Raw genomic sequence first — 26,977 nt, forward strand, 5'->3', positions numbered from 1 at the left:
TCTAACTAAGGAATCGAACCACCCAGGTTACTGGTTTATAATAAATAATGTCAGAATTATATAGTCACCATATAAAAATGATGAAATCTAGGTCTGGCTCTGTAATCTTTGTTAATGACTTCTAGTGGGCAGACATGCTAGGCCTTAGTTCCTCAATATCTCTGGTTTGTCTTCTCTCTTTCTTGGTGACTCCATCCAGTTTCACAGCCTTAAATCCACCTAGACACTGTACCCTACACGTTAGTTTGAGTCTGTAGTCTGGACCACTCTCCTCATCACTCTACTTGAGATGTCCCAAACCTGACCTGTTCAGAATAACTGATCTTGCCCGTATCACTCGGAAGTTCTACCAGTTTATGAGCAGAGCAGTTCGAGCTTCCTGCATACTCTGCCTAAGAACCTGGAGTAAATATCACATTTTACTGTCTCTGCTTCTGTTATCGGAGTGTAACCTTCAGATTCTGAATTCTACCTCTTTATGCCCCTTTTGTGCGGAGTTAGTACTTCCACACTGCCCCCCGTCTCTTAAGTAGATTATACCAATCAATGCTGGCCTAATTTCTCTCCTACTCCTGCCCTTACAGTTTATTCCTCATGCATGCTACTTCTTCAGAACTCACAGGCTTCTCTGCTTATCCACAGTAAAAGCCAACTCTTCACTAAGTCCCCAAACCCAACACAACTTAATACCAGCAATTCTCTTTCTCCCATCTTCTAGTTTATCCCTCACTTGCCGGCCTCTTTGCTCTTTCCTCTACATAAGATACATTCCTGCCTCAGGCCCTTTGCACTGCTGTTCCCTCTTTCTCTTCGTGCTCTTTCCTCACCTGCAAGCCTTTGAATACGTAACATTCAGATGTCTGGTTAGACATTCCCTGACCATCTTCCCAAAAGCTCAAGCCTTCCCCGTGCCCTCACACAACCCAAACCCTTCCCTTACTCTTTCAGCCTCGTTTGTTTTAATAACCGTCAATACAACACACTCATTTTTCATGGTATTGCCACCATCCCCTCTCCTCCAACTACACTGTGAGCTCCACAAGGCCAGAGACGTGTACATTGCATTTCCTGCTGAATCTCCAGCTCCCAGACACTTTGTATTGTTCAGGAAATAGACACAAAGTAACCCATTCTAGGACCTGTACTAATGATCTTGTACTAATGATCTTGTAATTACTTATTTCAGACTACCACAGATAAAGATTTGATGGCCATGCAAACTAATTGTATAAGTCAGAAGTGAAAATCAAGATAGACATAGAAACTAGAATATATAGTTCCAACTTATAATTAATTAAAATAATAACTGTAGACATTTTCTGAGAACAAATGAATTTGAAGATTTTTATATGGAAAGTATAAATCATTATGAAACAGCTTTTCAAGCCTGTACCATTCTTATAATTTAATTTTCCTGAAATTGTTTAAGACATTTTCAAGTTGAGAAAATACAACTTCTCCAAGTTTTTATCTCTTTTCATGTATGAACTTAGGTTAAGGTGTATTATAGTTAGTAGCACTGTAGTTTTTAGAGAGAAGACGTCCTTATTCTGTAACTGGTATGTACACAGAAGGTAGTGGTACTGAAATGTGCCATGAGGCCTGCTGTTCCCAGAGACCATTATAGACAATCCTGGGGTTTGCCTCTATGTAGAAAGGGGAAATTTTTCTGCTTAAATTTGCTTTTAAGAAATTCCTTAGGAATGCTGTCATTTTGTAAATGTGTTTCCTGATTATTTCCTTCATTCTCCTTGTTTTCTCTAGCGTCTTTCTACAGCTTACCATGTGTTGCTGATTTTATCATCGATATTCTGCTCGGATCACCAAGCGCTGAGGTAAGGATTGCTATTACATAGCAAAAGACCGTTTGCCCTTGTTATGGGCTTTCATCCAGGTCTACAGCATGGTGAGGAGCACAGAAGGAATGGCTACAGACACCACCCTGAAGGAAAAGAGACCATGCGGACTATACTTCTGCCTTCTCCTTCTCCCTCCACATTCCAACAAAGGTTTCAGCACTGGGGTTAGAACTGATTGATATTTGAGTTTTTGTTAACAATCAAAGAGCAGCCCCCAGTGTTAAGCATCTGTTAAGTGCAAAAGCAGCAGATGTCAGGCTTCAGCATGCTGGTCAGAGTCTGGAGAGATCACCTTCAAACCATGAACGTCTGTTAGGTTTTTAATTCTTTCATATGTGACCATGAAAATAAGCTTTTTTAAAAAAAATATTTGAAAATGGGGTTTATTTTCATTGAGTTATAAACCTTTTAGCTCAAGTAAAGTAGTAGAGTAATTTGGGAAGTCAGTTTCCAAACCACATTTATTTTTTAATTAGTCCATTTACTCTGTCAAATCTTTTGTCATTCAAAGTTAGAGTTAACATCTTTCTAATATATTTCCGTCATTTGAATAAGTAAATGATGTGGATTTTCAGGGTGCTACTTTTTAAGCAGTCTGCAGTGTTGATCTTTCATTTACCACTGATCACATTTCAGATCCGCCGGGTCGCCTGTGATCAGCTGTACACTCTGAGTCAAACAGACACTTCGGCCCATCCAGAAGTGCAGAAGCCAAATCAGTTCCTCTTAGGTGTCATTCTCACAGCACAGCTGCCTCTCTGGTCCCCGACCAGTATCATGAGAGGAGTCAATCAGAGGTATGTAATAAAGACACAGAGGCGGGGAGTGGTTTTCTGTGCTACTCTAGTTCTCAAGACAAGAGAGCTTCTCTTTCCTCTCCTCACATGCAGCTTCTGCATGTTTTTCCTGATGCAGGATGAGAGTTAAAGCCCACCAGGCTTCCCTCTCCACCACTCCTCACTCCCACACTACTCTTCCTAATTGGTAGCATCCCAGGGTTCTTTGAGCCTGTCCCTTGGTCCACATCACACTTGTGTCCCCTTGCACATGGCCTTGATTATGTTGAGATAGACCCTTCAGGTCCTACTTCAATCAGTGTTTTGATAAGGGGCAGCATTAAACTTTGCTGGGTCCTACTTTTTTTAACGTCTGTAATTGTATTTAATACGTATGGACGTTTTGCCTGCATGTGTGTGTGCCTAGAACCTGTAGAGACCAGAAGAAGGTATTGGATCATCTGGCACTCAAGTGTTAGGAACCAAGCCCAGGTCCTGTACAAGAGCAGCAAGTGCTCCTAACCACTGAGCCTTCTCTTCAGGCTCCATGTTGGATGCTTTTTGTCCCTGTCACTGGAGCTGATTTGTGTGGGCTCCTTCACTCCTCTCTGGTAATAATGCATTTCATGTCTGACTGTCGCTACATTCCAAGAAAACAGCCTGTTCATGTTCTAGAATTTTTTAAGTGCTGGTTTGCTAATATTGGGGATTTTTGCTTTAGTATTTATGAGGGTAGTTGGTTTGTAATTTTCTCATGGGATCTTTATCTGGCTTTGATATTAGGATACTGTTGTCCTCATAAGAATTGGAAAGCATTACCTTCTCCTCAGGGTCATAGAGTTTGAGAAGGACTACTATTAGTTTTTTAAATGTTTAATAGAATTTACCAATAAAACTTCCTAGCCTAGTACTTTTCTTAGTTGGGACTTTTTTAAATTCTACTTTGCTAATATTTGAGTTCTAGAATTTTCATTTCATATAGAATATTAATTTTATGGACAGTTGCTGATGGTATGCTCGTAACCCCCCCCCTTTTTTTTCTCTATAAAAATCAATGACAACATTCTTACTTTCATTTCCAAGTTTAATACTTAAGTTTTTTGACTGTGTTTGTTTTGTTAATCTAACTAAAATTATCAAGATATTTCTTTTTTTTTTATTGATCCTGGGCTTTTAAAATGTATGTATTTTTGAGATGAGGCATATGACACAAGATACCCTTCAGCTGTTTTATCTGTTATTTGTAGGTCTTTCTTACAGCATTAAGTGTGTGTGAGAGGGTGTGGGTGTGTCTCTGTGTGGGTGTCCGTGTCAATGCTTGTTATGCTCTCGTACACTTTCTAATGCGTAAAAATTCATGGTCCACATATTTAATTATCAACATGTTATCTTGAAGCATTTGACTTTTAAGTTTTAAAATCCTGATGTGTAAATAAGTCAGTATTTTTTGGTTTTGAAAATAGATCATTATGGATGACTTGTTAAATGTTCAACCCAAATGTATTTGCAACTTAACCCTCAGGATTGAACCTGAAGTAGATGCTAGTTGTATATTTTTAGTAATGAAAAATAGTTCTTTAATTATTTAGAACTAATTTTCAGGAAATATTTTTACCTAGTAAGCATCTGAACTGAAAGTAGACAGCTTCTTTTTCCCTTGACTATTTTTGACTTTGGAATTGGATTCCAAACTTCCTATGTGAAATTTTTCTAAATATAAACATTTATTTGAAGGACAGTGATTGTCAAGTGGAAGTTTTCCGTTGTTTAAGAAGTTGAAGCTGTTGGACTTGTCCTCACTGTGCAACAAGTTACTTAATTCCTCCACAATTAAAGGTGACAGGCAAAAGGAAGGAGCTGCAGCAGTGGCTCCATGGCTAAGAGTACCCATTGCTCCTCAGAGGACCTGGGTGTAACTCCCAGCAGCCACATGAGAACATCTATAACCCCAGTTCCAGGGGATCTACTGCCCTCTCCTGACTTCTGTGGGCACCAAGCGCACACATGACACTCATACACACGTGCAGACAAACATTCACATGTAACATAAAAGGAATAAATTTTTAACAAAATATGAGATGAGATTTTTTTTAACAAAAGAATCTTTTGACAGGTTGTTGACTTGTAAAACTATTTAATTTTGCATACAGTTGAATGGTTATAATTTTCATAAATTTGAAATTAAATTTGTATTTTACATTTTTAAAATGTCTTAGTTTGGTATATAATTAGCAATTACAATAGCTAACTGTGCTGCACAGTTTACCAAGGGGCGTGTGTGTGTGTGTGTGTGTGTGTGTGTGTGTGTGTGTGTGTGTGTGTGTGAGAGAGAGACAGACAGACAGACAGACAGACAGACAGACAGAGACAGACAGAGAGAAACAGAGAGTTTTACACTCAGAAATGTCTGAGTTTGGATATATTATTATCTTTAATTTTAAATAACCTAAAAATCTTGGTTCATTATACCTACTTGGTCCATGTATATCCAAATATTCACACATTTTTATTCTATACTAAGCATTAGAAATTACAAGACTGAGAGGAATGAGGTGTCATGGACACCAGCTATGAGTAGTAGAGCCAGGATTGAAACCAGTCTGATCCTGTGCTCCTGCCCACTGGGACACAATCCGATTCTAGAACCCGTACTCCTGTTCACTGGAACAATCCAGTAACGCCCTGCATTTGACAGCTAACTGATAGATAATAGTTCACATTTGGGTGAACAAAAGCAATCAGTGTTTGTTATTTTAAAACGATACGTTTGTTAAGTTTTATTCTCTCTACACCATTGTGCCTAGACTATAGACTACAAAAGTTATTGATTTCCTTCATGCTAAAATTGGTATTTAATGTAAGTAATTGTATGTTTAGGAAAATTACCTTGCTTAGCTGCTTTGTGAACTTATTTTTTAAAGGAAAATGCTTTATCTTTTAAAATCAGCCCGTTTTTAGTAACTGGAATCTATCTGGTTTTTAGACTGCTGTCTCAGTGTATGGAGTATTTTGATTTGCGATGCCAGTTATTGGATGATCTGACAAGTAAGTAAAGTCTCACTTTGATTCTGGGGAGGGAAATGAAAGTGACAGACCAGGTCTGAAGTACCTGTTAGAAAGTCAGAATACATTCATTTTTGACATTGGATTTTGTTTTCTTGGAAATGGCTTGTAAGTCCATATGCTACTGAGCTCTGCTTCTGTTATATACCCAACCAGGGTACAAAGAAGACTTGTTAACTTTAGAATTTGCAAGTCTCATCTGTAATTGAACTAAGGAAGAATTAACATGAAGGATTTGACTCTCTAGCATAGTTTATTCTACCATGTTTTATTTTTTTAAGGTTTATGTTTACTTTATGTGTATGTCCTTTATTGGATATTTTTATTTGCATTTCAGATGTTATCCCCTTACCTGGTTTCCCCTCCAGAAACCCGCTATCTCTCCCTGCTTCTATGAGGGTGTTCCCCACCCCCAATCCCTCCCATCTCCCTGTTCTAACATTCCCCTACACTGGAGCATTGAGTCTTGACAGGGTATGTGTATGTTTTATATGAATGTATGCAGATGTGCCTAGATGCCTACAGAGGCCAGAAGAAGATGTTAAATACCCTAAAAATGGAGTTACTACCAGTTCTAAGCCATCTGACATGAGCACTGGAAACTGAACTCAAGTCTTCTGGGAAAGCAGCCAGTGCCTGTACCACTGAGCACCTCTCCAGTCCCTGTTCTGACACTTGAGGGGATAGTTTAATGGCAGCTGGGATCTGTTGAAACATTTTGATAGTGACAGAGGTCAGTCAGTGAGTGAAATAGCAGTGACAGAAGTTGCCCTTTAGAATGTGGAGATTTGACTCATCTGTACTTTCAAATAATGCAAATATATTATAAATAATACAAATTTTCTATGTAAAATTTAGTTGTTCAGATCAGGTGTTCAATGTATTCCCTACTCTTTATGCTCAAATTCACTTCAGATTATAGGAAATAAAATTCAGAATCAACAGAAATATTAATTGGAGTAGAACTTCAAAGCCAGGTAAAAATAAACATCCACTGTGAATGTACAAGTTGGACAGCCCCATGGGGGATTCATAGGTACAGTTCCTGGAGACTGGAAGTCTAAAGGAGACAGCATGTGGCTGTCCTCTGTGCTCTAGAAAAGGAACAGAATGGCTTCTCAAAAGAAGCAACCTTTTCCCAGCACCTCATTCTAAACAGACTTTGATGTAAAAGCCTTTCTTCTTACAAATGACACAAGCTGTAGTGTATGGTGACTGATATATACCTGAGCAGCAGCTCTGCAGGCTGTGGTTTCCTCCGCCTGCGAGCAGTGCAGTGAGTTCCTTGGTGACTGGAGTAACATAGTTAGACTATATGTCTTGACAAGTATAAGGTAGAGAGAATGCGACTGTGTCCATATGACTGCCTAGACTAATCGATACTTTGAGCCACGCTTCCAGTGTGGGATCTGACTGTCAGCCCTTATTTGGTAGGGTAAATTATTCTCCGGTGTTTGGTTTATGGATTGGAGAAGAGAGCTTATCTTCCTCTTTGGTTTAGGAAGCACTGTGGAGAGCCTTCAGTCTTCTCATTACTCTCCATTCCTCCCTTCCCTTAGGAAGTCTTGTTCGCTAAATCAGGTGCTTTGTTAGAGCAATGATCTTCTCCATTGTCTCAAACTTAGTGTGTAGCATGGTGGCCTCCAACAGAGGAGGCAATCAAGTGTTTAATTGACGCACGAGATGGCCTTAACAGGGTCTGCAGCCAGATGGCTATTAATGACAAGGCTTGTGAGATCTGCGAGGTGAAAGATGAGGACTTTAGACTGTTATCTTTAGTCCAGGACTTTTTTCCCATGGACAGAAATCTTCTTTGTAATAGATTTCCACCTCCTCACCTTTACCCCCCCTCTCAGCTTCAGAAATGGAACAGTTAAGAGTCAGCCCAGCTGCCATGCTTGAAGACGAGGTTACCTGGCTGGATAACTTTGAACCCAATCGGACAGCAGAGTGTGAGACCAGTGAAGCAGACAACATCCTATTGGCAGGACACTTGCGGCTCATTAAGACCCTGCTGTCACTCTGTGGGGCAGAGAAGGAAGTGCTTGGTACTTACTGTTCATTTTATTTATTGTGTGGGAAAGAGTCCCTCAGTTCTCAGCTACTACCAGTGTTTCATATAATTGTGACAATATGATAATTGCTAAATGTCCCATGAAAACTTGACCTTTTGGGAGTAGAAAATGGTCTGTAACTTTAATGATTAGTAAAACATAGGGTGTCTTTCACCTGTGTCCTTAAATCACATGGAAAATTTTATATTGTTGAAAATAGTTAGCACGTAACTTACTATCAAATAAAAGTTGCAATTCAGAGGTTTGTCTCTTTTGCTGATTGTTATATTTTATAATATATCTTCATTCTTATAAGAATGGTTCTCATCCGGGAAGTAATCCCCAGCCATTTCCCCCTCAGCATTGGGGAAATGTAAGATTCCCCTGGAGTAGTTACAACTTGGATATTCATATCTGAATGCTATAAATGATACTTAAAATATAACTACCACAGTTGTAGCATCAACTATGCCAGCGTTGTAGAATCCTCATTACTATTGAAGATACGTAGAAAAAAGTGATTCTTAATCAGGAAGGAGGGAGCATCATTTTACCTGACAAAGATCGGCTTGAAAGTTTCTTTAGCCCTTGTGTGGAGGACTTCCTGATGCCCAGATTCGAATTAGTCCCTCAGACCATTCTGCCTAGTAGTGGTGTTGGCACTTGTGCTTCCAAGGTGAAGACTTGACTCCTTTCACTGTCACAGACTCCTAAAGAAGGCACTGTCACCTGACTACTCCTTGCCTTGTTTCCTGGTCCCAATGTGCCACAGATCTGTGCAACATACTGAGCTCCCGAAGAGTACGCTAAGTTAAACCAGACATACGGCTGTTAGGTGGCCTCAGGGCCTGTGCTTCTCTGATAGGAAAGTGCAATAGACTCTCCCAATTAAAATCTGTCTTCCTCTTGAACATGACACTCTGCTCTGTTCCAGGCTCATCACTGATTAAACCGTTATTAGATGACTTCCTTTTCCGAGCTTCGAGAATTATTCTGAATAGTCATTCTCCAGCCGGCAGTGCCGCCATCAGCCAACAGGACTTTCATCCAAAGTATGGAAAGTGCACATTGTGTTCAGTTTTGGTAAAATCTCTTAATTCACAACTGTGATCCAAAAAGATTTTGTTAATTTGGAATTTGTCTTCCATCCTGTGAGTTTGTCCTGTTTTCGGCCACCTAAACCAGTGCATGCAAATGAGCTTTATTTAAAGCATGCATGGCGTGGAGTGAACAGGGAGAAAGTGTCCTGGTCCAGTGCCCGCCATCAAGGCGGGAAGGAAGTAACTGTGCTGATCTGGTCATAATATTCCAAGGGAGACAAAGGTGGTAGGAATTCCACGTAGGGATTGGATTGGGACTTTAGCTCCTTCATAAAGCAGAAGTTTAGCCGTGTGGGATGTCCCGAGTCCAGTCCCCAGCACCGAAAGAATGAACTACCTCCAATGTAAACAGACTCCAAGTGGAGACCAGGAATTTTTAGGAGAAAGGGCTAGAACCTTGTCATTTGCTGGGTCATACTATGTTCTCATATCTGCAACTGCTAGTAATTTATTAAAGTTGTAATTTTGGAAGCAAGGTTTATATTATTCTTTGGAGCTATAAATGTGAAATGTCTACAAGTATTGTTGACCTGTGATGTTTTAGACTGTTGTCCCTAGAACAGACAGCAGTGAGCTGCCACTTACCTTGCTTGGAATCAAACTTAATTTTCTAAAGAACAGAGTTAAAATTTCAGAAGCAAGGTATAATAAGAATGACATGGAGTCCCATGTGTAAATACTTTTCTAGCTAGAGAAATCCCTTATTAGCAGAATGTAGTGGAAGGCATGGAGAGGGCATTTTTAGAGCTCTTGAACTGTCCTCAGGGCTATGGCTCTCATCTCATTCCTGTCTGGTCTTGTTTTGAAACACTAGGTCTCTGGGATTCTAATTAAAGCACCAGGAATAGATTAGTAATTTTGACTTTTCAGTAAATACAAAACAATATATCTCTATTAGTTTTAATGAAAAAATTAATTGGTGACTCCTTCCCCTTATTTTTATTAAAATAATAAGCTCATGGGTAACTCCTGAATGGAAAAGCAGACCTGTTTCTTCCTTCCTTGTGTACTAAATGTGCTCATCCATCAGTGACCTTTTCCAACAAAACCTTGAAGCAAAGGGGTTTAAAATAGATGATAACTTTCTGAAAGTAAATGTATTCTTTGTCACAGTAACAAAACAACTGCTTTCGCCTCTGTGTTTAGTACCTCCCTGTTCATTTCTTGTCCAGCCTGTTCAATCCATACATCTAGACAAGAATCAAAGGAAGGGCGGCCTCTGTGGCCCTTGTCCTCAGCAGCAGGTGCAGTGCTAATCCAGGAGCTGCACAGTCCACACCTTTATAATTGATTTCACGCAGACATTACATGTCCTCTTTTTTGTGTGTTCACTGTAATCTGTGATCACTTCAGCAGTGCCAGGTTAATTAGAGCTCAGAATTGCTGCCTGGGTTGAAAGGCAGGCAATAAAGGAATCTGCTTCCTCTGTGTCACTTTCATAAACTGATTTGACAAGCTATCTGTTTCTGTCTCCATTTCTGTAACACAGTAGAAAGCTATTAGTGTCGCTGAAAATTATTGGCCTGCAGCATATTTGAAATGTTTGTGGGAATCTATTTTTAGTTTCATAGCTTCCTTTTTTTATTTAAGAGGATTTTACTGATTATTAATAGGCTAAGATAATAGTTATGAAAGCTCTTCCTGCCTCCTGTATTTAGGGCACATAGATTACTAGGTTTCCTGCATATACCTGACTTACCTGTGTTGAAGAGATTATAGTGTTCATGTTTTGTTTTCCAATGTTGATTTTGAAGATGGCTGTGCTGTTGTTCTTAGGTGTAGTACAGTAAACAGCCGATTGGCAGCCTATGAAGTCCTTGTGATGTTGGCTGACAGCTCACCTTCAAATCTTCAGATTATTACAAAAGAACTGCTTTCAATGCATCATCAGCCTGACCCTGCTCTCACCAAGGAGTTTGATGTAAGTTTTTGGACCTACTAATATTCTTTCTTGGTTGTGTTTGTGTAAGTGAGGTAGAGGCAGGAGACCCTGGTGTCCTCCTCTGTCATGCTCCCCTTGGTTTGGCTGATGCGAAGCATCACTTGAACCCGGAGCTGTTTAGACTAGGTGGCCGCTTGCTCTGAGGACCCGAACTGTAGACTTCACAGCTGCATAGGAGGCACTGCACCCTAAGTCATCGCCCCAGCCCTCATTTACCTGTTTGTAGAATGATCTCCTACATGTATAACTTCTGTCTACCTTTTGTGGGTATGTACATGACGAGGAGCAGGGTGGAGGCCAGGAGAAGTTGCAGGAGTTAGGTCCTCTCACCTTCCACCACCATGTGGGACCTGGGGATGGAAGTGAGGTTTTCAGGCTTTGCAGCAAGAGCCCTTCCCTGCTGTGGAGTTTCTCTAGCCCCATAGCGTGTAAGTTTAGGACTCGGGTTGCATTATCCTAGCCACAACCAAGTCAATATTGTTTTTGTGTGGCATGTTTACGTATTACAATCAACAAAATGTTTTATCATATTTAATCACTGTATTATTAGGAAATATCATTTCAGTTAGAGATGAGCCATTCTCAAACTGACTAATAGTTACTCTCAATAAAAAGTAACATTCCAATCATTTTTGTTATTAGTTTTTTTATTATTCTTGTTTTTGTTTTTTTGAGTAAATTTATGCAGGCAGAATGCCAGGCACTGGAGTTATAAAGCCAGATAAATTCAGTGAGATTCATAGAGTTTATCATATATTAAGAAGAGATGTGTGAAGTTAGAAATGACAGTACTGCCCCAGCTGTGAGGCAGGCCAGAGCATGTCCAGTGGAAGGGAGAGCCATCAGCACATTGTTTCAGCACTGAGGGATACACTGTAAGCTGGAGGTGTGCTCTAAGTACAGAACTTCAGCACTCAAAAAAATATTTTATTTGAGGCCAGCCTGGTCTACACAGCGAATTCCAGGACAGCCAGGGATACATAGAGAAAGAAACTCTTGCCTCAAAAAAATCAAAAGAAATTTTTTCATAACTTAAAAAAAAAATCTGTGCTTTTTACTACAAATAAATGTCAGTACTTGTGTCAGTTACTGATGTTAGTGAAAAACATGTGACATCTAGTAATGCTTCAAAAGACCCGCATGTCTTGTCAGCTGTTTGCTTATTACATGGATGATGCACTTTGTGTGTGGTTATGGTAAGAGAGCCAGCTCCTGGTATAGTCAAATTTCCACAAGGAAAATCTTCTACCTACAGAGATGCTGGGTTGAACATTATCCAAGATACCTTATCTGGATTATTCCTACCCAGAAAGGCAGTGTGTTAGGCTCTGCATTGTTTGATGACACTTGTAAATAAAACAATGGGGTATTTTCCTGTCATTTTAATCGCATGCTTATAGGAAAAGTTTAATAGAACATTACCTTGTATTAAAAAGGATAATGTATAAAAACATGGGTTTTTTTTTTAAGATACTATATAAAAACATTAGTTTGCTTGACTTTTTGCACTATAGAATTCCTCAGGATAAATTTGAGAATATTCAGAAAACCATGTCAACATATAGTAGGCATCTAGTGTAGCTTCTTGATTAATGAATGCCATAGAGCTGACACAACCACCCTGTCAGTTCTTGAGAGATGAAGGACCATGAACATTTCTGTTCTCTCTTAATCCCTGGCACAGTGCCTGGTACATGATAGGTCATTAGTAAACAAACACTTGTTGAATGATAAGTGAATGACTGCAGGTTGATTTGAGTGACCTAATGCCTGCTTTGTGTGACATATTTTATGGACAGATAAGAAACATTAAGATGATTGCATTGCGTCATCATGCCAGCACCTAACACAGGTGCTTGAGGAGCATAGGCTCTGTTGATGTTACCTACCAAGCCGGAGGGTGGATCTGAGTCTGCTACTTTTCCTTCTTCGTCTTCCCAAATGGCTGTTGTGGTAGAATACTTACTCTCCTCCCCACTGTTTCTGTTCCTTTTTTCCCCAGTACCTCCCCCCAGTGGATAGCAGATCCATTTCAGGGTTTGTGGGGCTGAGGAATGGTGGTGCTACTTGTTACATGAATGCAGTCTTCCAGCAGCTGTATATGCAGCCCGGACTCCCTGAGGTGATTTCCTTCTTCTGTCCTGTTTGTCATGCTTAATTATTATTTCTTGTGTTTGTAGCTATAGTTAAAAATTATTAGCTTCTGAAATCTGTAAAGATGTTATAGTCACACATTTGTGTAAATCTATTCTTTAATCAGTAATTTGACCAAGTGTAATTTTTGTACATACAAAATTAATTCTCAAGCTACGTTATGAATATTTTAGAATATCTGGCTCTATTTTTAGCATATCTTATTAACATAGTCACAAGTTGTAGAGTAGCAGGCAATATTTTGAGACTATTCCATAAGTATTGTGTCACATGTGTCTAGAGATCTTCATCTTACCAGCTTTGTACTTTATCCTTAACCACACCCACTAGGAGATGACAAACCTAGATATCTACAAGGCTGTCTCCACATCAAACACTGCTGGCATAGCAGCAGAGTGGGCACTCGCGTGCATGCATGTTTGCGGTTGGTGCAAAGCAGTTCCGAGTCCCTCAGTTGATAATGCTTTTCTTCATAGTCCCTTCTTTCAGTGGATGATGACACAGACAATCCGGATGACAGTGTGTTTTACCAAGTGCAGTCTCTCTTTGGGCATTTGATGGAAAGCAAGCTGCAGTATTATGTGCCTGAGAACTTCTGGAAGGTACTTACAGTAACTATACTTGATATTAGATAATATTTAGAATTTGGCTCCACTTTGGTTTCTCTCATCACTAACAACTTGTCAGAGATTTGAATGTTCAACAAATTGGTTCTTTTGAAGTGATTAGAATGTTAAGAAAGTAATTTGTAATTCCTGGGGATCTACTTATCTGTGTTGACTGTTTCTTACGATTCTTATTTTAGCTCTTTAAAATATTCTTAAAGGAACTACAGAGGTAGCTCAGCAGCTGCATTGCTTTTGCAGAAAAACAGGTTTGGTTCCCAGCACCCACAGCAGACTGTTCACAGCCACCCGCAGCTCTAGCTCTGTATTCCTGTGCACAAACTGCACAGAGACATGGAACACACACAGTTTAAAATAGCAATGACAGTGTACCTTAAAGTAGTGATTCCAGCTACTTCTCCTCACCTGTGCCAGTATCATTAGTGCCTCCAATAAAAAGCACATGGCTGCATTTTGTCACAGAGCAGAGGTCACTTTTAAGACGGACACTTGCTGTTATATAGTCTGAGGGCTTACCCTGCACCCACAGTCGGTTTCAGACTTGCCGTTAGGAAGAGCCAAGAAAATGCACAGATGCTGGGTACAGCCCACACCCTAAGAGTGAGCTTGCTTTTCAGAAACACGTATGTGATCCTGTGTTGTTCAGAGCATGCTGCTGTTTTTTTAAACACCTGTTTAATTCTTGCTATGTAGATCTTCAAGATGTGGAACAAGGAGCTCTATGTGAGAGAACAGCAGGACGCATATGAGTTCTTCACTAGCCTCATTGATCAGATGGATGAGTATCTCAAGGTAATGAAACTCTCTGCTGCCCTCTGGCTCCCGCAGCTATGAGAACAGTGTAGGTTGATGGTGACCGAGACAAGTTCGTTCTTTCAGCATTTAAAATGAATACCTACACATTATTCCAGCTAATATTCCTTATGCACCTAAGCTGAGAAGAAGTATAGTTCCTCATCTATGTTTCATAATAAATGACCATTTGTGCGTGAGGTGTTGTTGTTGTTGTTTGTTTGTTTGTTTGTTTTGTTTTAGCAATGTCCCTAGAGGTATTCTGGTTGCAGAGTGCTTAGTAAACTGATGGTTCCTGGAGGATGACCGGGAACTGGGAGACTCTGGCAAAGGGCCAAAAGGACTAATGTTATTGTTTTGATGCTTAGACTCAAAGATTTCTGCCTTTCCAGGAAAACAATAGACTTGCCCAGAGGTGCCACTATACATCGAATCGATAAGCACCATTGTTATGCTTCATCTGTTTAAAATAACTTACAGATCTGTAGTACCTGGCCTTGAACAAGAGCAAAGATTTTCAAAGCACTTCTACTTTGCAGCTTGCAGCACAGAAAGAAGATCCAGAATCATAACAGTCGACTTGGGAGGATGAGCTCTCGTGACCCTCACTCTCCCTCCTGTATTGCTCTGATACTGAGGCCAATGAGTCAGCCTGCCATCTGGCTGAGACGACAATAGTACTAATATTTTTGGCTAATTTGGTGGCTAAATTGAAATTTTTAAATAAGATTTTATGTAAACCAACTTGTATATTCTAGGGTTATCAATTAAAACCTTAAATATTTATTCCAACAGAAAATGGGACGAGAACAAATTTTTAAGAATACTTTCCAGGGCATCTATTCTGATCAGAAGATCTGCAAAGATTGTCCTCACAGGTTAGTGAAGATGTCACCACTCCATTAAACAGTGACTCTTAGGGATAAGAGTGTAGCTCAGCGGTACAGCATCTCTGATATGTATAAGACCCTGGTTTTGATACCAGCACCATGGAGTGGGGGGGGGATAAAATGATGGGTTTTTTTTTTATTCTTTTTTTTTCGGAGCTGGGGACTGAACCCAGGGCCTTGTGCTTGCTAGGCAAGTGCTCTACCACTGAGCTAAATCCCCAACCCCTAAAATGATGTTTTAGAAAGCTATAATGTTAGTTTGTTGGCTGACTTGTAGATGTATTTCTTAGTGGATCTATAAATGTTCAGTGAATTTTATTTGTTCAGTTTCTATAATTACTTTGTAGTCTTAAAGTATTTGTTGAAATTGATGGTTTTGTCTGTGCCTTTATGCTGAGGCTTGTCTAATTCTGTGGCTGTTGCAGAGTGTGTTGAAGATCAGGTCTCGTGACAGTTGAAGTGGTTCTCCATTCATGGGTTTCTGTCTTTTCCCAATCAGATATGAGCGTGAGGAAGCTTTCATGGCTCTCAACCTAGGAGTTACATCTTGCCAAAGTTTGGAAATTTCTTTGGACCAGTTTGTTAGAGGTGAAGTTCTAGAAGGAAGTAATGCATACTACTGTGAAAAGTGTAAAGAGAAGGTACCACATTTGCCCTTTCCAAAAAACAATGTTAGTATCTGTGTGCCACCCATGGGTCATCACTAACCTCTGCAAGCTGCTCCCAGTAGATTTGCTGCTATTTGATTTACATGGGTACCAAAAGCTTTTACATCTATTATTTCAATTTCCTCCAGGGAATTAATTTGGTTTTTTGCTTTTTCTTAGAGAATAACCGTGAAAAGAACGTGCATTAAGTCTTTACCTAGTGTGTTGGTAATTCACCTGATGAGATTTGGCTTTGACTGGGAGAGTGGACGATCCATCAAATATGATGAACAAATACGGGTAACTTCTTCCCTTTCCTGAAATTTCTCCTTTCCTTCTTTCCTTCTGTTTCTACACCCTGTCTGTTCTCTGAGACACATCATGAGGGGTGTGCAGCCCTTGTTTGCAAAGCTGCTGCTAGTATGACTGGCAGACCTACATATGTTGCCATTTATTTCTGGAAGGCACCCTAGCCATGGTAATGACTATGAGATGCTGAGGATAAGTGGGAGTAGGAGTCAGCCCTTCTCAAGGGAAGCATGACTCACTTTGTCTGACTTTACTGGGTACTACCCAGTACATTCCCACTTAACACTGCTGTGTTCTTTTTACTTTTACATAGTTTCCTTGGATGCTAAATATGGAGCCTTACACAGTTGCAGGAATGGCTCGCCAGGATTCATCTTCTGAAGTTGGTGAAAATGGGAGGAATATGGATCAAGGAGGTGGAGGATCCCCACGGAAAAAAGTTGCCCTCACAGAAAACTATGAGCTTGTTGGTGTCATAGTACACAGTGGGCAGGCCCATGCTGGCCATTACTATTCCTTCATTAAGGACCGGCGGTAAGGGTTTCCTGCAGAAGTCCTCATGTACTCTCTGCCTTCCCTGATGAACTCTGTCATCCATGCTCACCACTGGAAAAGGTTTTTTTTTTTTTTGGGGGGGGGGGGGGAAGCTAATGGATAAGACGAAGTTTTATAGCTTACTTTGTCCTTAAATTCTCAATGCTGCTTCTTCTGCCTCCTGAGTACTGGATTCCAAGCATGCATTATAATGCCCAGTATAAAGAAATTCATAGTATACTTGGTTCTGCATTTTGAATTTTTTAAACTTAGAATAGTCTTTTACTCCTTTGATTTGAAAAGTTGTTTCAGAAATTGGTCACTGCACCTCTATTGCTATGTTTCTCTTGGATGCTCCTGAGTAACTGTCGCCTGCTTTATCTGTGCATAATCTATAGGGACAAATGCAAGGATGAACATAATTATTTTTAAATCTTAAAATGTTTACCTGATATCTGGGTCCTAGGGGATGTGGAAAAGGAAAATGGTATAAATTTAATGACACCGTTATTGAAGAATTTGACCTAAATGATGAGACCCTGGAGTATGAATGCTTTGGAGGAGAATATAGACCAAAAGTTTATGATCAAAGTAAGTATTTATAAGGAGATATATTCTGCTCGCTTTATTTTTTATTATATAGGGTTTTTTCAGATTAGAAGCTATATTCTCTCTATAAAAATATAATACAATAGATTTTGTTCTTTTCATATTTTTCATATGCAGAGATATGATTACTAGCACCTCTACCAAACCTCATTATGCAGTGTGATTAAAGAAGTCTTCCCTCAATCCTCACCAACAAGGGGATGCATGAACTGGCATTTTAGGCTACACTAAAAAGACCCACATTTTACTTACACTTTGCACTTTGCAAATTAGTAAATAAATTGTTAATCTGGAGGCCTTTTATTATAATCACTCTGAAAAACAACTTATTTACCAGACCTTCTCTCTTACTGTCATAAAATAGCCAACCCATACCCTGATGTTCGTCGAAGATACTGGAATGCCTACATGCTCTTCTATCAGAGGGTGTCTGATCAGAACTCCCCCGTGCTGCCAAAGAAAAGTCGAGTGAGCGTTGTAAGGCAGGAGGCCGAGGACCTCTCTCTGTAAGTTGCTCTGCCATGTGATTTCAGTGGGTGTTGATAGGATCGTCAGAATATGATGATTTTTTTAAGGTTTATTAATTTATTTATTTTATGCATGTGAATACAATGTAGCTGTCTTCAGACACACCAGCAGAGGGCATCAGATCTCATTACAGATAGTTGTGAGCCACCATGTGGTTGCTGGGAATTGAACTCCAGGACCTCTGGTAGAGCAGTCGGTGCTCTTAACTGCTGAGCTATTTCTCCAGCCCCATAATATAATGCTTAATGTTTAAAAATAATTAAGCATAAGAGAAATTCTGCAAAGAAAATAAGAAGTTGCTTGTTTATTGCTCCCCAGACTTTATTGCCCTGGCAAGAAGTTACTTGTGTTTCACAACATGCATGTAAATATTCTAGAATTAAGGAGTGTGTGTGTGTGTGTGTGTGTGTGTGTGTGTGTGTGTGTGTACATATTGAATGCATTTCCTGTCCAAAGCATAATACTATAACCAGAAAGATTTTTTTATGGTCTTTTCCTTAATGAATTTGCCTTTACGCTATTGGATCAGGAAAGTATGTTTGTTGTTATGTTTAAGTACAGACCCAGTATGTAAATCTAGCAAGTTAAAAACAAAACAAACAAAAACCCTTTATACTTAACAGTTCTTTGATTTTTGTCTCTCAGGTCAGCTCCATCTTCACCTGAGATTTCACCTCAGTCCTCTCCTCGGCCCCATAGGCCTAATAATGACAGGCTCTCTATTCTAACCAAGCTGGTTAAAAAAGGTGAGAAGAAAGGACTGTTTGTGGAGAAAATGCCTGCTCGGATATACCAGGTAAGAACCACATGAACAGGCGTAGAGAGGTGGGCTCGGCTGGTTAGAGCTCTCACTGCTCTTGAGAGAACCCGGGTTCAGTTCCCATCACCCACATGGAGGCTCACAACCTTTGCCCATAACTTCAGTTCCGGGGATTCAATACCTTCTTCTCACCTCCTAGAACTAGGCACACACATGGTGCGTATATATAAATGGAGCCAAAATACTGATGCAAAAATGAAAATAAATCAATCTTTGAAAGGGCAGGGGCAGCAGATAAATCCTTCTCTAAGGGAGAAATCACAATGAGTATCAGAATTCATGTGTAAGTTTCAGAGCACTTCTGGTGGCTGCCTTCTGTGCTTACAGTTGGCATGTCCTATGTCTTCCAGGCCAGAAGCTATAGAGCTGGTGCCACAAAGGTGAGCCAAGATGGCCAGCACCATCCCTGAGCAGACAGACATGCTGTGGAAATTACATTATCTGAGAAAACAAATCAAGACCTAGAACTTTTTAGTTAAGACTAAGTCAACAGTGATAGTCAGTGTTTATTGAATACCTGTTCTGTGCTGCAGACTGTAAACAAGTTTTGGGGGGTGGGGTGTTGTTGGTTGGTTGGTTGGTTGGTTGGTTGGTTTTTGAAACAGGTTCTCAACTACCTGGCTGGCCTGGAACTCACTGTGTAGACCAGGCTGGCCTCAAATTCACAAAGATCCTCCAACCTCTGCCTCCCAAGTGCTGAGATTAAAAGCATGCACCACCACACTTGACTAAAGAGGTTTTTATGAATTGATTAAGCTTCCTAAATCCATTGTAGAATAGGAAATATTACTCCTATTTTTCAGATGGAACTAATAAACAAGGCTGATTAAGACAGAGAAATGGCCCACCATCTCACAAGGCAAGGGTTCAAATTCAAGACTGTCCACTTGCCTGGTTCAGACCTTATACACTAACAGCCCAAAGCTAAGTAGGTAGAACCAGAGAATCTAAAGAAAATGTGGAGCCTTCAAAAGAAAAAAGAACTGAGTAGTCTGAACCAGGAAGGTGTGGAATTTAGTGTTTGTAACCAAACAAACAAACAAAAACAAAAAAAACAAAACCAAACATACCAAAAACAAAAAAAAAATCCTCTGTTGCTTGAATCCCCAAAAGAGATTGGAGATGGCTTACCTTTCTACAGCGCCTTAGACTTAAAGGAAAGATTTTTGTCCCTCATTGTTACAAAACCCAAAGTTTGAAAAAGCTAATTATAAAGTATAATTTTTTTACAAACTTTTATTACCTAAATATTTTGCTAACCTTCCACATATTGTTCTGCTTGTTAAAAATGACCACTGTTTTTGTTTTGCAGATGGTGCGAGATGAAAACCTCAAGTTCATGAAGAACAGAGACGTGTACAGTAGTGACTACTTCAGTTTTGTTTTGTCTTTAGCGTCGTTGAATGCTGTAAGTAGCCAGTTGTATCTGAACTAAAAAAGCAGTGGCCTCATCTCAGGTGTTAGCATTCAGGCTAGGTTCAAAGCCCTGCTTCCTGTAAATGTGTTACTTCCTGGTGATATGATTGTGCAGGCAGCTTTGGGCTGTACACTGTAAATAAGTGGTATAGGTTTGCACATACAGAAGTTTTAGATTTTATTGCAAATTTGAGGGCTATGGGGCTGAAGCCTCTGGAGTTAGTGGCTATGGAGTTGGGGACTATGAGGTTGGGGGTTATGGGGTTGGGGCTATGGGGCTGAAGACTATGAGGTTAGGGGCTGTTGGGCTGAGGGCTGTGGGATTGGTTTTTATCAATTGCTTCTGAGCTCTATGAGCTAACTTTTCCTAATCTGGAATCATATGTTGTCAGACTCAGAATTAACTTTCCAGTACTCCTTGTCTACAGTACCACTTGTTAATAACGGCAAGAGGGACGAAGATTCTTTTCTGAAAGGACTTCATTTAAAAATGAACGAGCTAGCTTTTTAAAAATTTAAATGAGTATTTTCTTTTATTAACTGGCTAGGCATTTCTTTTTCCTTTGTGTTTGTGTGTAGCCCAGGCTATCTCCAAGTAGTCAAGGATGTCTCTGAACTACTTACCTTTCTGCCTTCACTTCCTAAGTGCTAAGATTAGGATTTTTCCTATAACTTTATCATTTGTCGTTATTGCATTCTATAAAATATATAACGATCTGTAAGATTTTTATGAAACACCCTCTTCCCTCTCACAGACTAAGTTAAAGCACCCACATTACCCTTGCATGGCAAAGGTGAGCTTGCAGCTTGCCGTTCAGTTCCTTTTCCAAACCTACCTACGAACAAAGAAGAAACTCAGGTAAGGGTGGTATGTTTTACTACTCTGTTGTTACAGAAAACACTGCTTAATTCAATGAAAAAATAAATTTATAATCAGCTTACTGAAACATACCCTCAGTCTCTAAGAAAGGTTTAGTGGGGATTGGTTTTTAAAAAGGAAATTGCTGTGCTGTAAGACATAAATTCCATGTCTTTGAGAATTGGGCAAAATCATAGCTGTTGATACCTTCGGAGGATTTTAAAAGGAAGAAAAGAGAAGGCATCAATCTAGGCAAAAAGAAAGATTCTAGAATAGCAAGCATGATTTGCTTAAGGCCACCTATGAGTGACTGGTTAGTCGTATTTTTCTGGTACTTGTAAGGGACCCATTAAGACTAATCACTAGGTGCCAGACCAGAAAGGCTGGGCTGTGTTCAGTGACAGTTCATGGAGGAGTTTGAACCAGGACATGTTCAGAGTCATCTTATGAGCTCCAGACATGGTCTGCATCTTATACATCACAAGATGTCTGGATCATTACAGGTTCTGGGTTAGTAACAGTTGGTCTGTGAATATATGACTGCTGGCGAGAGCTGGGGGTCTTGTAGAAAAATACCTAGAGAAAGAGCAAACTAGCTAAAGTTGGAAGACCATTGAGCTCTGGGTTTGGGGAAAGACTTTTCAGCCAGTCTCATGAAGAAAAATAATTAATAACGGCAGCCTCGTTTTATGTGTAATAACCAAGTTACATGATTTTCAAAAGAGCACATCCTTTAAGGTCTGCACAGAGTTAAATAGAGAAATTCAGTTGGTACTTTGGCTTATGAAATTCACTCCTATCTACATGTTACACTGTCACCATTTTGCCTGTTTTTACCATTAGGGTTGGTAAGGTACTGGAGTCTTGGAGTGGTGTGAGATTATTGGGAGTATAGTCAGGCCACTCTTTCTGTCTAAAGCTTAAAGCAAGATACTAATGATTTTAGCAATCTGATATAAAACATAAGCTGTTGTGAAGGTGACACACAGTTGTGCCAGACAAAATGTGACAGATCTGTCTGGTCTTCACCAGTTGAAGTAGATGGTGAAGATGTGAAAGATGAAAATCCGTCAAAGGTGTAGGTACTGCACATGTGTCCTGTGTGTGGGCGAGGGTCACAGCACTGAACCGAAGCATGCAAATGCTGAGTCATGCCAGCGGGTAGCCAGGGAATAGTTAATCTTCCCCTTGTTCCCGGCCACTGGGGGACAGCTAGGTAGACAGGCGTGACTGTGAATGCACTGTGCAGTTACTCGCTGGAGCCTGACATTGCACTCTGCTCTTTAAAGGGTCGATACTGAAGAATGGATCGCTACTATTGAAGCATTACTTTCAAAAAGTTTGGATGCTTGTCAGTGGCTTGTTGAATATTTTATTAGCTCTGAAGGACGAGAATTGGTAAAGTAAGTGTCTTTTACTTTTAAAGTAATTAAAAGTCAAGATCTTTTAATTAAAAGAACTTTCTATCTGTTCCTATCATTTAGAAGTAAAGCTTCTTTTTACATTTCAACTTGAAATCATTTTTCAGATTAGAGTCTATTTTAAGCTTTTCAGTAAAGTAGTAAGGCAATTAGGCCACTCCAAAATCATCTGTTGCAAGGGTTCCCTGACTACAGAAAGAGCGTAAGGTGATAGCCACCAGGTGCTCACAGCTTGCAGCCCTTAATCCATGTTGGGGCTAAGGAGCTGCATGCAGTCCCTTCTCTAGGGTACACAGTTTGGTAACAAGGAAATAGGGAACCCAAGGCTATTCGTTTGCCTATTTGCTGTCTCCATCCCTTTCTCCTATAACGTTCTGTGGGTTTTGAAACAGCTGGGTCACGTAACTCCTTCCTGGAAGGTCTTGAGTGATGGGTCCCCTCAGACCACAGTTAGACCCATAGGCTTTACTTGAGCTTCCCTTGACCTTCAACCTTGCAGTGTACACTTAGTCCTTGCATTCAGTCACCACTTAGACAGCCTGACAAGCCCCTTACACAATATCCTGCTGTCTGGAACATGGTTCTCTCTGCTCTTACATAGTAGCTGCTTTTGTTCCTTCAGATGTCAGCTTAGATTACACACACAGAGACTGGATGCTCTGTGTACTCCTTAGTGTTTTGCCTGTCTCTCCTGAGCTTCAGCTTAAGGATAGAGTCAAGTCTGCTGAACGGTTCCCTGCCATGCATACAGAGTGCCTGCCAGATAACCCACGCGAAAATATATGTTCACACATACATCACGCATATACATGAAGAGAACTTGTAAACATGTCTCAGAAGAGTTGCGTGCCTGCCCCTTTAGAGTTTGCAGTAAAGATACCCTTTTACCAAATTTTCTAATTCAGTTTGAAAATATTTTCTCATAGGTCTCCCAAGCACCATTTCAAAGAATGATTATACATTTGGAAAATGCATAGAAAATACTCACTCATCACCTTAAATGAAGACAGGCTTGATTTTGACTGTCTCCTGAGAAATTATACTCCTTTGGTAGAGTTTCTTAGTATTCCTGCTGTCAAGCATCCCGGGGATTACCTGATCTTTTTAAAAGATCTAATTACTTTTCATTGTCATGAGTTGATGTGTTTAAGAAATTATTAACAGGTGCTGGAGAGAATGGCTCCACGGTTGAGCACTTGTTGCTCTTGCAGAGAACCTGTGCTGTGTTCCCAGCACCCACATTACAGGTCATAACCATCTGTGACTCCAGTTCAGGGAATCCAATGCGCGCCTCTAGCCTTTTAAGGCACTAGACATATATGTGGTATACCTTTGTGTAGGCAAAATATTTATACACATAAAAATAAGAAAAATCGTTTTTAAAATCTGAGAAAAAATATATTTTGTCTAGTTCTTTTCTAGGACCTTGAGGTTGTCTAGCTCACATGCTCGCTCTCATATACACATGCACACTTTTTTGCATATATTGCAGATGTGCGTGTGTGCGTGCGTGTGTGTGTGTGTGTGTGTGTGTGTGTGTGTGTGTGTGTAGCCAGCTGCCTTTGCATATGGAGGTCAGAGGACATGTTCAGGAGTGGAGCACTCACCCTTTGTTTTTAAAGACAGTGTCTCATTGCTGTGTGGTTCATCTGTCTTCGCCTTGTATTTCTAGCACTGTGCATTACCATGCCTTTTTTTAAAAACATAGTTTCTGGGGATTGAATTCATGTTTTCAGGGCAAGCACTTTATTGAGCTATATCTCCATCTCATAGAGCCTTAAAGATAGTTTGTCATCGCTCTAATTAAAATGTGTCACCTGCACACAGCACACACACTGAGTCAGAGCGAGAGCATAGCCTTCTCTTAAATGCTTGGAACCAGACTATTTTGGAAAATTCTTTGAATTGAGGGCTGTTTGCATTTTTAAAGATGTGTCTCAGGATGGAACACAGATGCCAACATTTACTCACTTTTGTTTTATTATCTAAGTGTATTTATAATCTGGAGATAAATCTATACAATATTGCTCACCTTTTTGTATGCTAAACAGTATCATGGCATAGAATTTTCCAAGAGTGACATTGTATTGTCACTCAAAGATCTCAGATTTTGGGGCTGGGGATTTAGCTCAGTGGTAGAGCGCTTACCTAGGAAGCGCAAGGCCCTGGGTTCGGTCCCCAGCTCCGAAAAAAAGAACCAAAAAAAAAAAAAAAAAAAAAAAAGATCTCAGATTTTAGTGCATTTTGGAATGAGGGTCAGTAGTCAGCATGTATAAATATTTCTCTTAACTGAAGCATAAAAATGACAATGGCCTCTCTCATAGCAGCACCCCATACTGCTTCTTTCTTTATGCTGGTTTTTAACGTAGGCTTTCTAGGATTTGTAATAGTGAATGTTCTCAAGTTGACTTAAAGTGTAAACCACTCACATGGAGGATTCTTTATCCTCCTTTAGGAACTTCTTATAAGAGACAGACAGACAGACAGACAGACAGCTGGGCAGAAGGATCCTGCAAAGCCTTCTCTTACTGTCCTAGTTCTCCCCATGAATGGAGTTTGCTTCTCCTTCTGATCTAAAGCCAATTTCAGACACAAAATTCACTAGCATTTTTCAGCATATGTTTCTATCACATAAAGGAGCTTGACTTTTTCCAGCATAAGCACCATATCATTTTCAAACCAAACAAAAAAAAAAATAAGAATTCCTTCACATCTTCTTACACCCCACTCAGACCCCCCCCCCCCAAATACCTTAGAAATGTCATCTTGCACACTGCTTGTACAGACACGGGTCCTACAGAGTCCATGCATGGGCTTTGCTGTGTATGTCTCTGATGAATGCTAACCTTCAGTACTGGCATTCCCATGTCTCCCCTTGTTTAGCTTGCTTATTTTGGAGGAGACTGACCACTTGTCTGCTACCCTCCCCCCATTCTAGACCTACTTTTATTCCTTTAGTGTTACTGTAGGAGATATACAGTATTCCTCAAAAGTTCATGCATCTGGTTAAGTCCTATTGCAAATGTTATGGGTGTCTCTTGTCCTTAAAGCGTTTGAGTTACCACTTAGAATCTTGGTGAACTTTCTGTCTGGTTCCCAGATCTCATTTACAACATATGGAGTGACCTGGGGAAGCTCCCAGGTACCTGTGAGCCTAGAAGCTCTCGGGATACTTGGACTAATACCTCTGAGTCATTTCACTCCATGGCTATTACAGGTTGGAAGTATGTAGAGCAGGTTAGGACTACATACTTGTGTCCTTTTTATATCATGTTTTTCTTTATTTTAGGGTTTTCTTGTTGGAGTGCAGTGTGAGAGAAGTTCGAGTTGCTGTGGCCACCATTCTGGAGAAGACCTTAGACAGTGCCTTGTTTTATCAGGATAAGGTCAGTCTCACTTGTAAACTTGATGTATTTTGATCAGATATTCCCAGTTGTACATAATAAGAAGGATGACCTAGAACTGGTGTCTGGACTAGGGTTTTTGCCACATGGTACACACACACACACACACACACACACACACACACACACACACACACACACACACAGACTTTCTGATACATACCAGCTTAGAAGGTATTCTTTTCCATCCCTCCTTGTGTTCCAGATACCAGGATAGACTGAAAGAGTTCAGGTCTGATTTTGTCTACTTTAAGATTTTCCTTCTAGATCCCTGACCAGTCTTCTCTCAAGAACTTGTGTTAGACTGTAAACTGAGACTAATCACATCTAGACACTTCTAATCTAGACATTTTGAGTCTACCCTTGGCTCTTTCTGTTTCCTCAAAAGCTGTTTTCCTGATCTGACTGCTTTTGGCAGGCAAACCAGAGCCTTTCCTCCCAGGCAGAGTAGTTCCTTCATCCTCCATCCTTCCCTGAGCTTTGTTTCTCCTTTCTAACCCTGTTCTCTACACGGATACCTTCAGAGTCCCAACTCAGCATACACATGACAAAACAAACTATGGTGTTTGTTCCCAAAGGTTTGAGCCTTGGGGAAGTATGTGGTGTACATTCTCAGTCTGGTTGTTCAGTCTGTTACTAAATCTTCTCAAGTACAGCAGTTACTCCCAAGTCTGCTGTTTCAAACAGCTGATACTTCATGGAAAACTTTGAAAAACAATAGTTTCAGGATAAATTGGCTCCTCATGAACATTGACTCCAGGCATTTTGTGCAGCAATGATTATAGGAATGACCGCCTCAAGTTGAGATGCTGACTGTTAACGCAGCCCTGAAGAGGGTGTTCCAGATCTAGTTAGTGGGCTCTTACTGGAACCGGTGCTGCCTGTCCCAGCAAGCACTATTAGACCCAACAAGTTGAGGAGTGTCGCTCCACCAGAGGAGCAGGAAGCAAGGACCAGCAAGTCAAGGTGCTCTTAGAAAAGTCCTGAAAGTTCTCCTCTCAGTTCCAGTGTCACAAGACTTACATGTATTACAAAGCAATGGTTTTCCATTGCTGTAAGCAGCAGAACCACACTATGCAGGTCCCTGGAGCTGCTTAGAGGACTTGAATCTCATTGCTCCGAGATACTCCTGTGGGAGTTGTCTAAGGTGTCTCACGAGTGTTTACCCTAGACT

The 26,977-nt window shown here is 40.2% G+C and overlaps 1 protein-coding gene and 1 long non-coding RNA gene across 8 annotated transcripts in view; one reads left to right on the forward strand and one right to left on the reverse strand.

The window, feature by feature from the left end:
* Usp24 (ubiquitin specific peptidase 24) overlaps nt 1-26,977 on the forward strand; it is a 129,762-nt gene that overhangs the window by 82,472 nt on the left and 20,313 nt on the right. For all 4 annotated transcript variants that reach the window (XR_015619722.1, NM_001271206.2, XM_087549156.1 and 1 more), the window contains 20 exon segments: nt 1,765-1,835; nt 2,496-2,656; nt 5,619-5,680; nt 7,555-7,746; nt 8,687-8,804; nt 10,629-10,773; nt 12,797-12,916; nt 13,425-13,550; nt 14,268-14,366; nt 15,162-15,244; nt 15,756-15,897; nt 16,084-16,203; nt 16,526-16,746; nt 17,213-17,337; nt 17,720-17,861; nt 18,529-18,679; nt 20,016-20,111; nt 20,875-20,978; nt 22,268-22,381; nt 25,689-25,785. Coding sequence is in view for 3 of the 4 variants with exons in the window: in NM_001271206.2 (NP_001258135.1) it covers nt 1,765-1,835; nt 2,496-2,656; nt 5,619-5,680; nt 7,555-7,746; nt 8,687-8,804; nt 10,629-10,773; nt 12,797-12,916; nt 13,425-13,550; nt 14,268-14,366; nt 15,162-15,244; nt 15,756-15,897; nt 16,084-16,203; nt 16,526-16,746; nt 17,213-17,337; nt 17,720-17,861; nt 18,529-18,679; nt 20,016-20,111; nt 20,875-20,978; nt 22,268-22,381; nt 25,689-25,785 (2,489 nt within the window). In the remaining variant the exon portion in view is untranslated.
* The window catches only part of LOC134479024 (uncharacterized), a 37,664-nt gene that overhangs the window by 2,807 nt on the left and 7,880 nt on the right, over nt 1-26,977 (reverse strand). For 2 of the 4 annotated variants that reach the window (XR_015621028.1, XR_015621026.1), the window contains exon 3: nt 17,918-18,160. The exons of the other annotated variants lie outside the window; for them this stretch is intronic. This is a non-coding gene — a long non-coding RNA (uncharacterized LOC134479024). Of the gene's footprint in view, nt 1-17,917; nt 18,161-26,977 lie in introns of those variants that run through there. 4 annotated transcript variants of the gene reach the window in all.

This window comes from Rattus norvegicus, chromosome 5 (assembly GCF_021556685.1).
Source record: "Rattus norvegicus strain SHRSP/BbbUtx chromosome 5, alternate assembly SHRSP_T2T, whole genome shotgun sequence".
Taxonomy (NCBI): domain Eukaryota; kingdom Metazoa; phylum Chordata; class Mammalia; order Rodentia; family Muridae; genus Rattus; species Rattus norvegicus.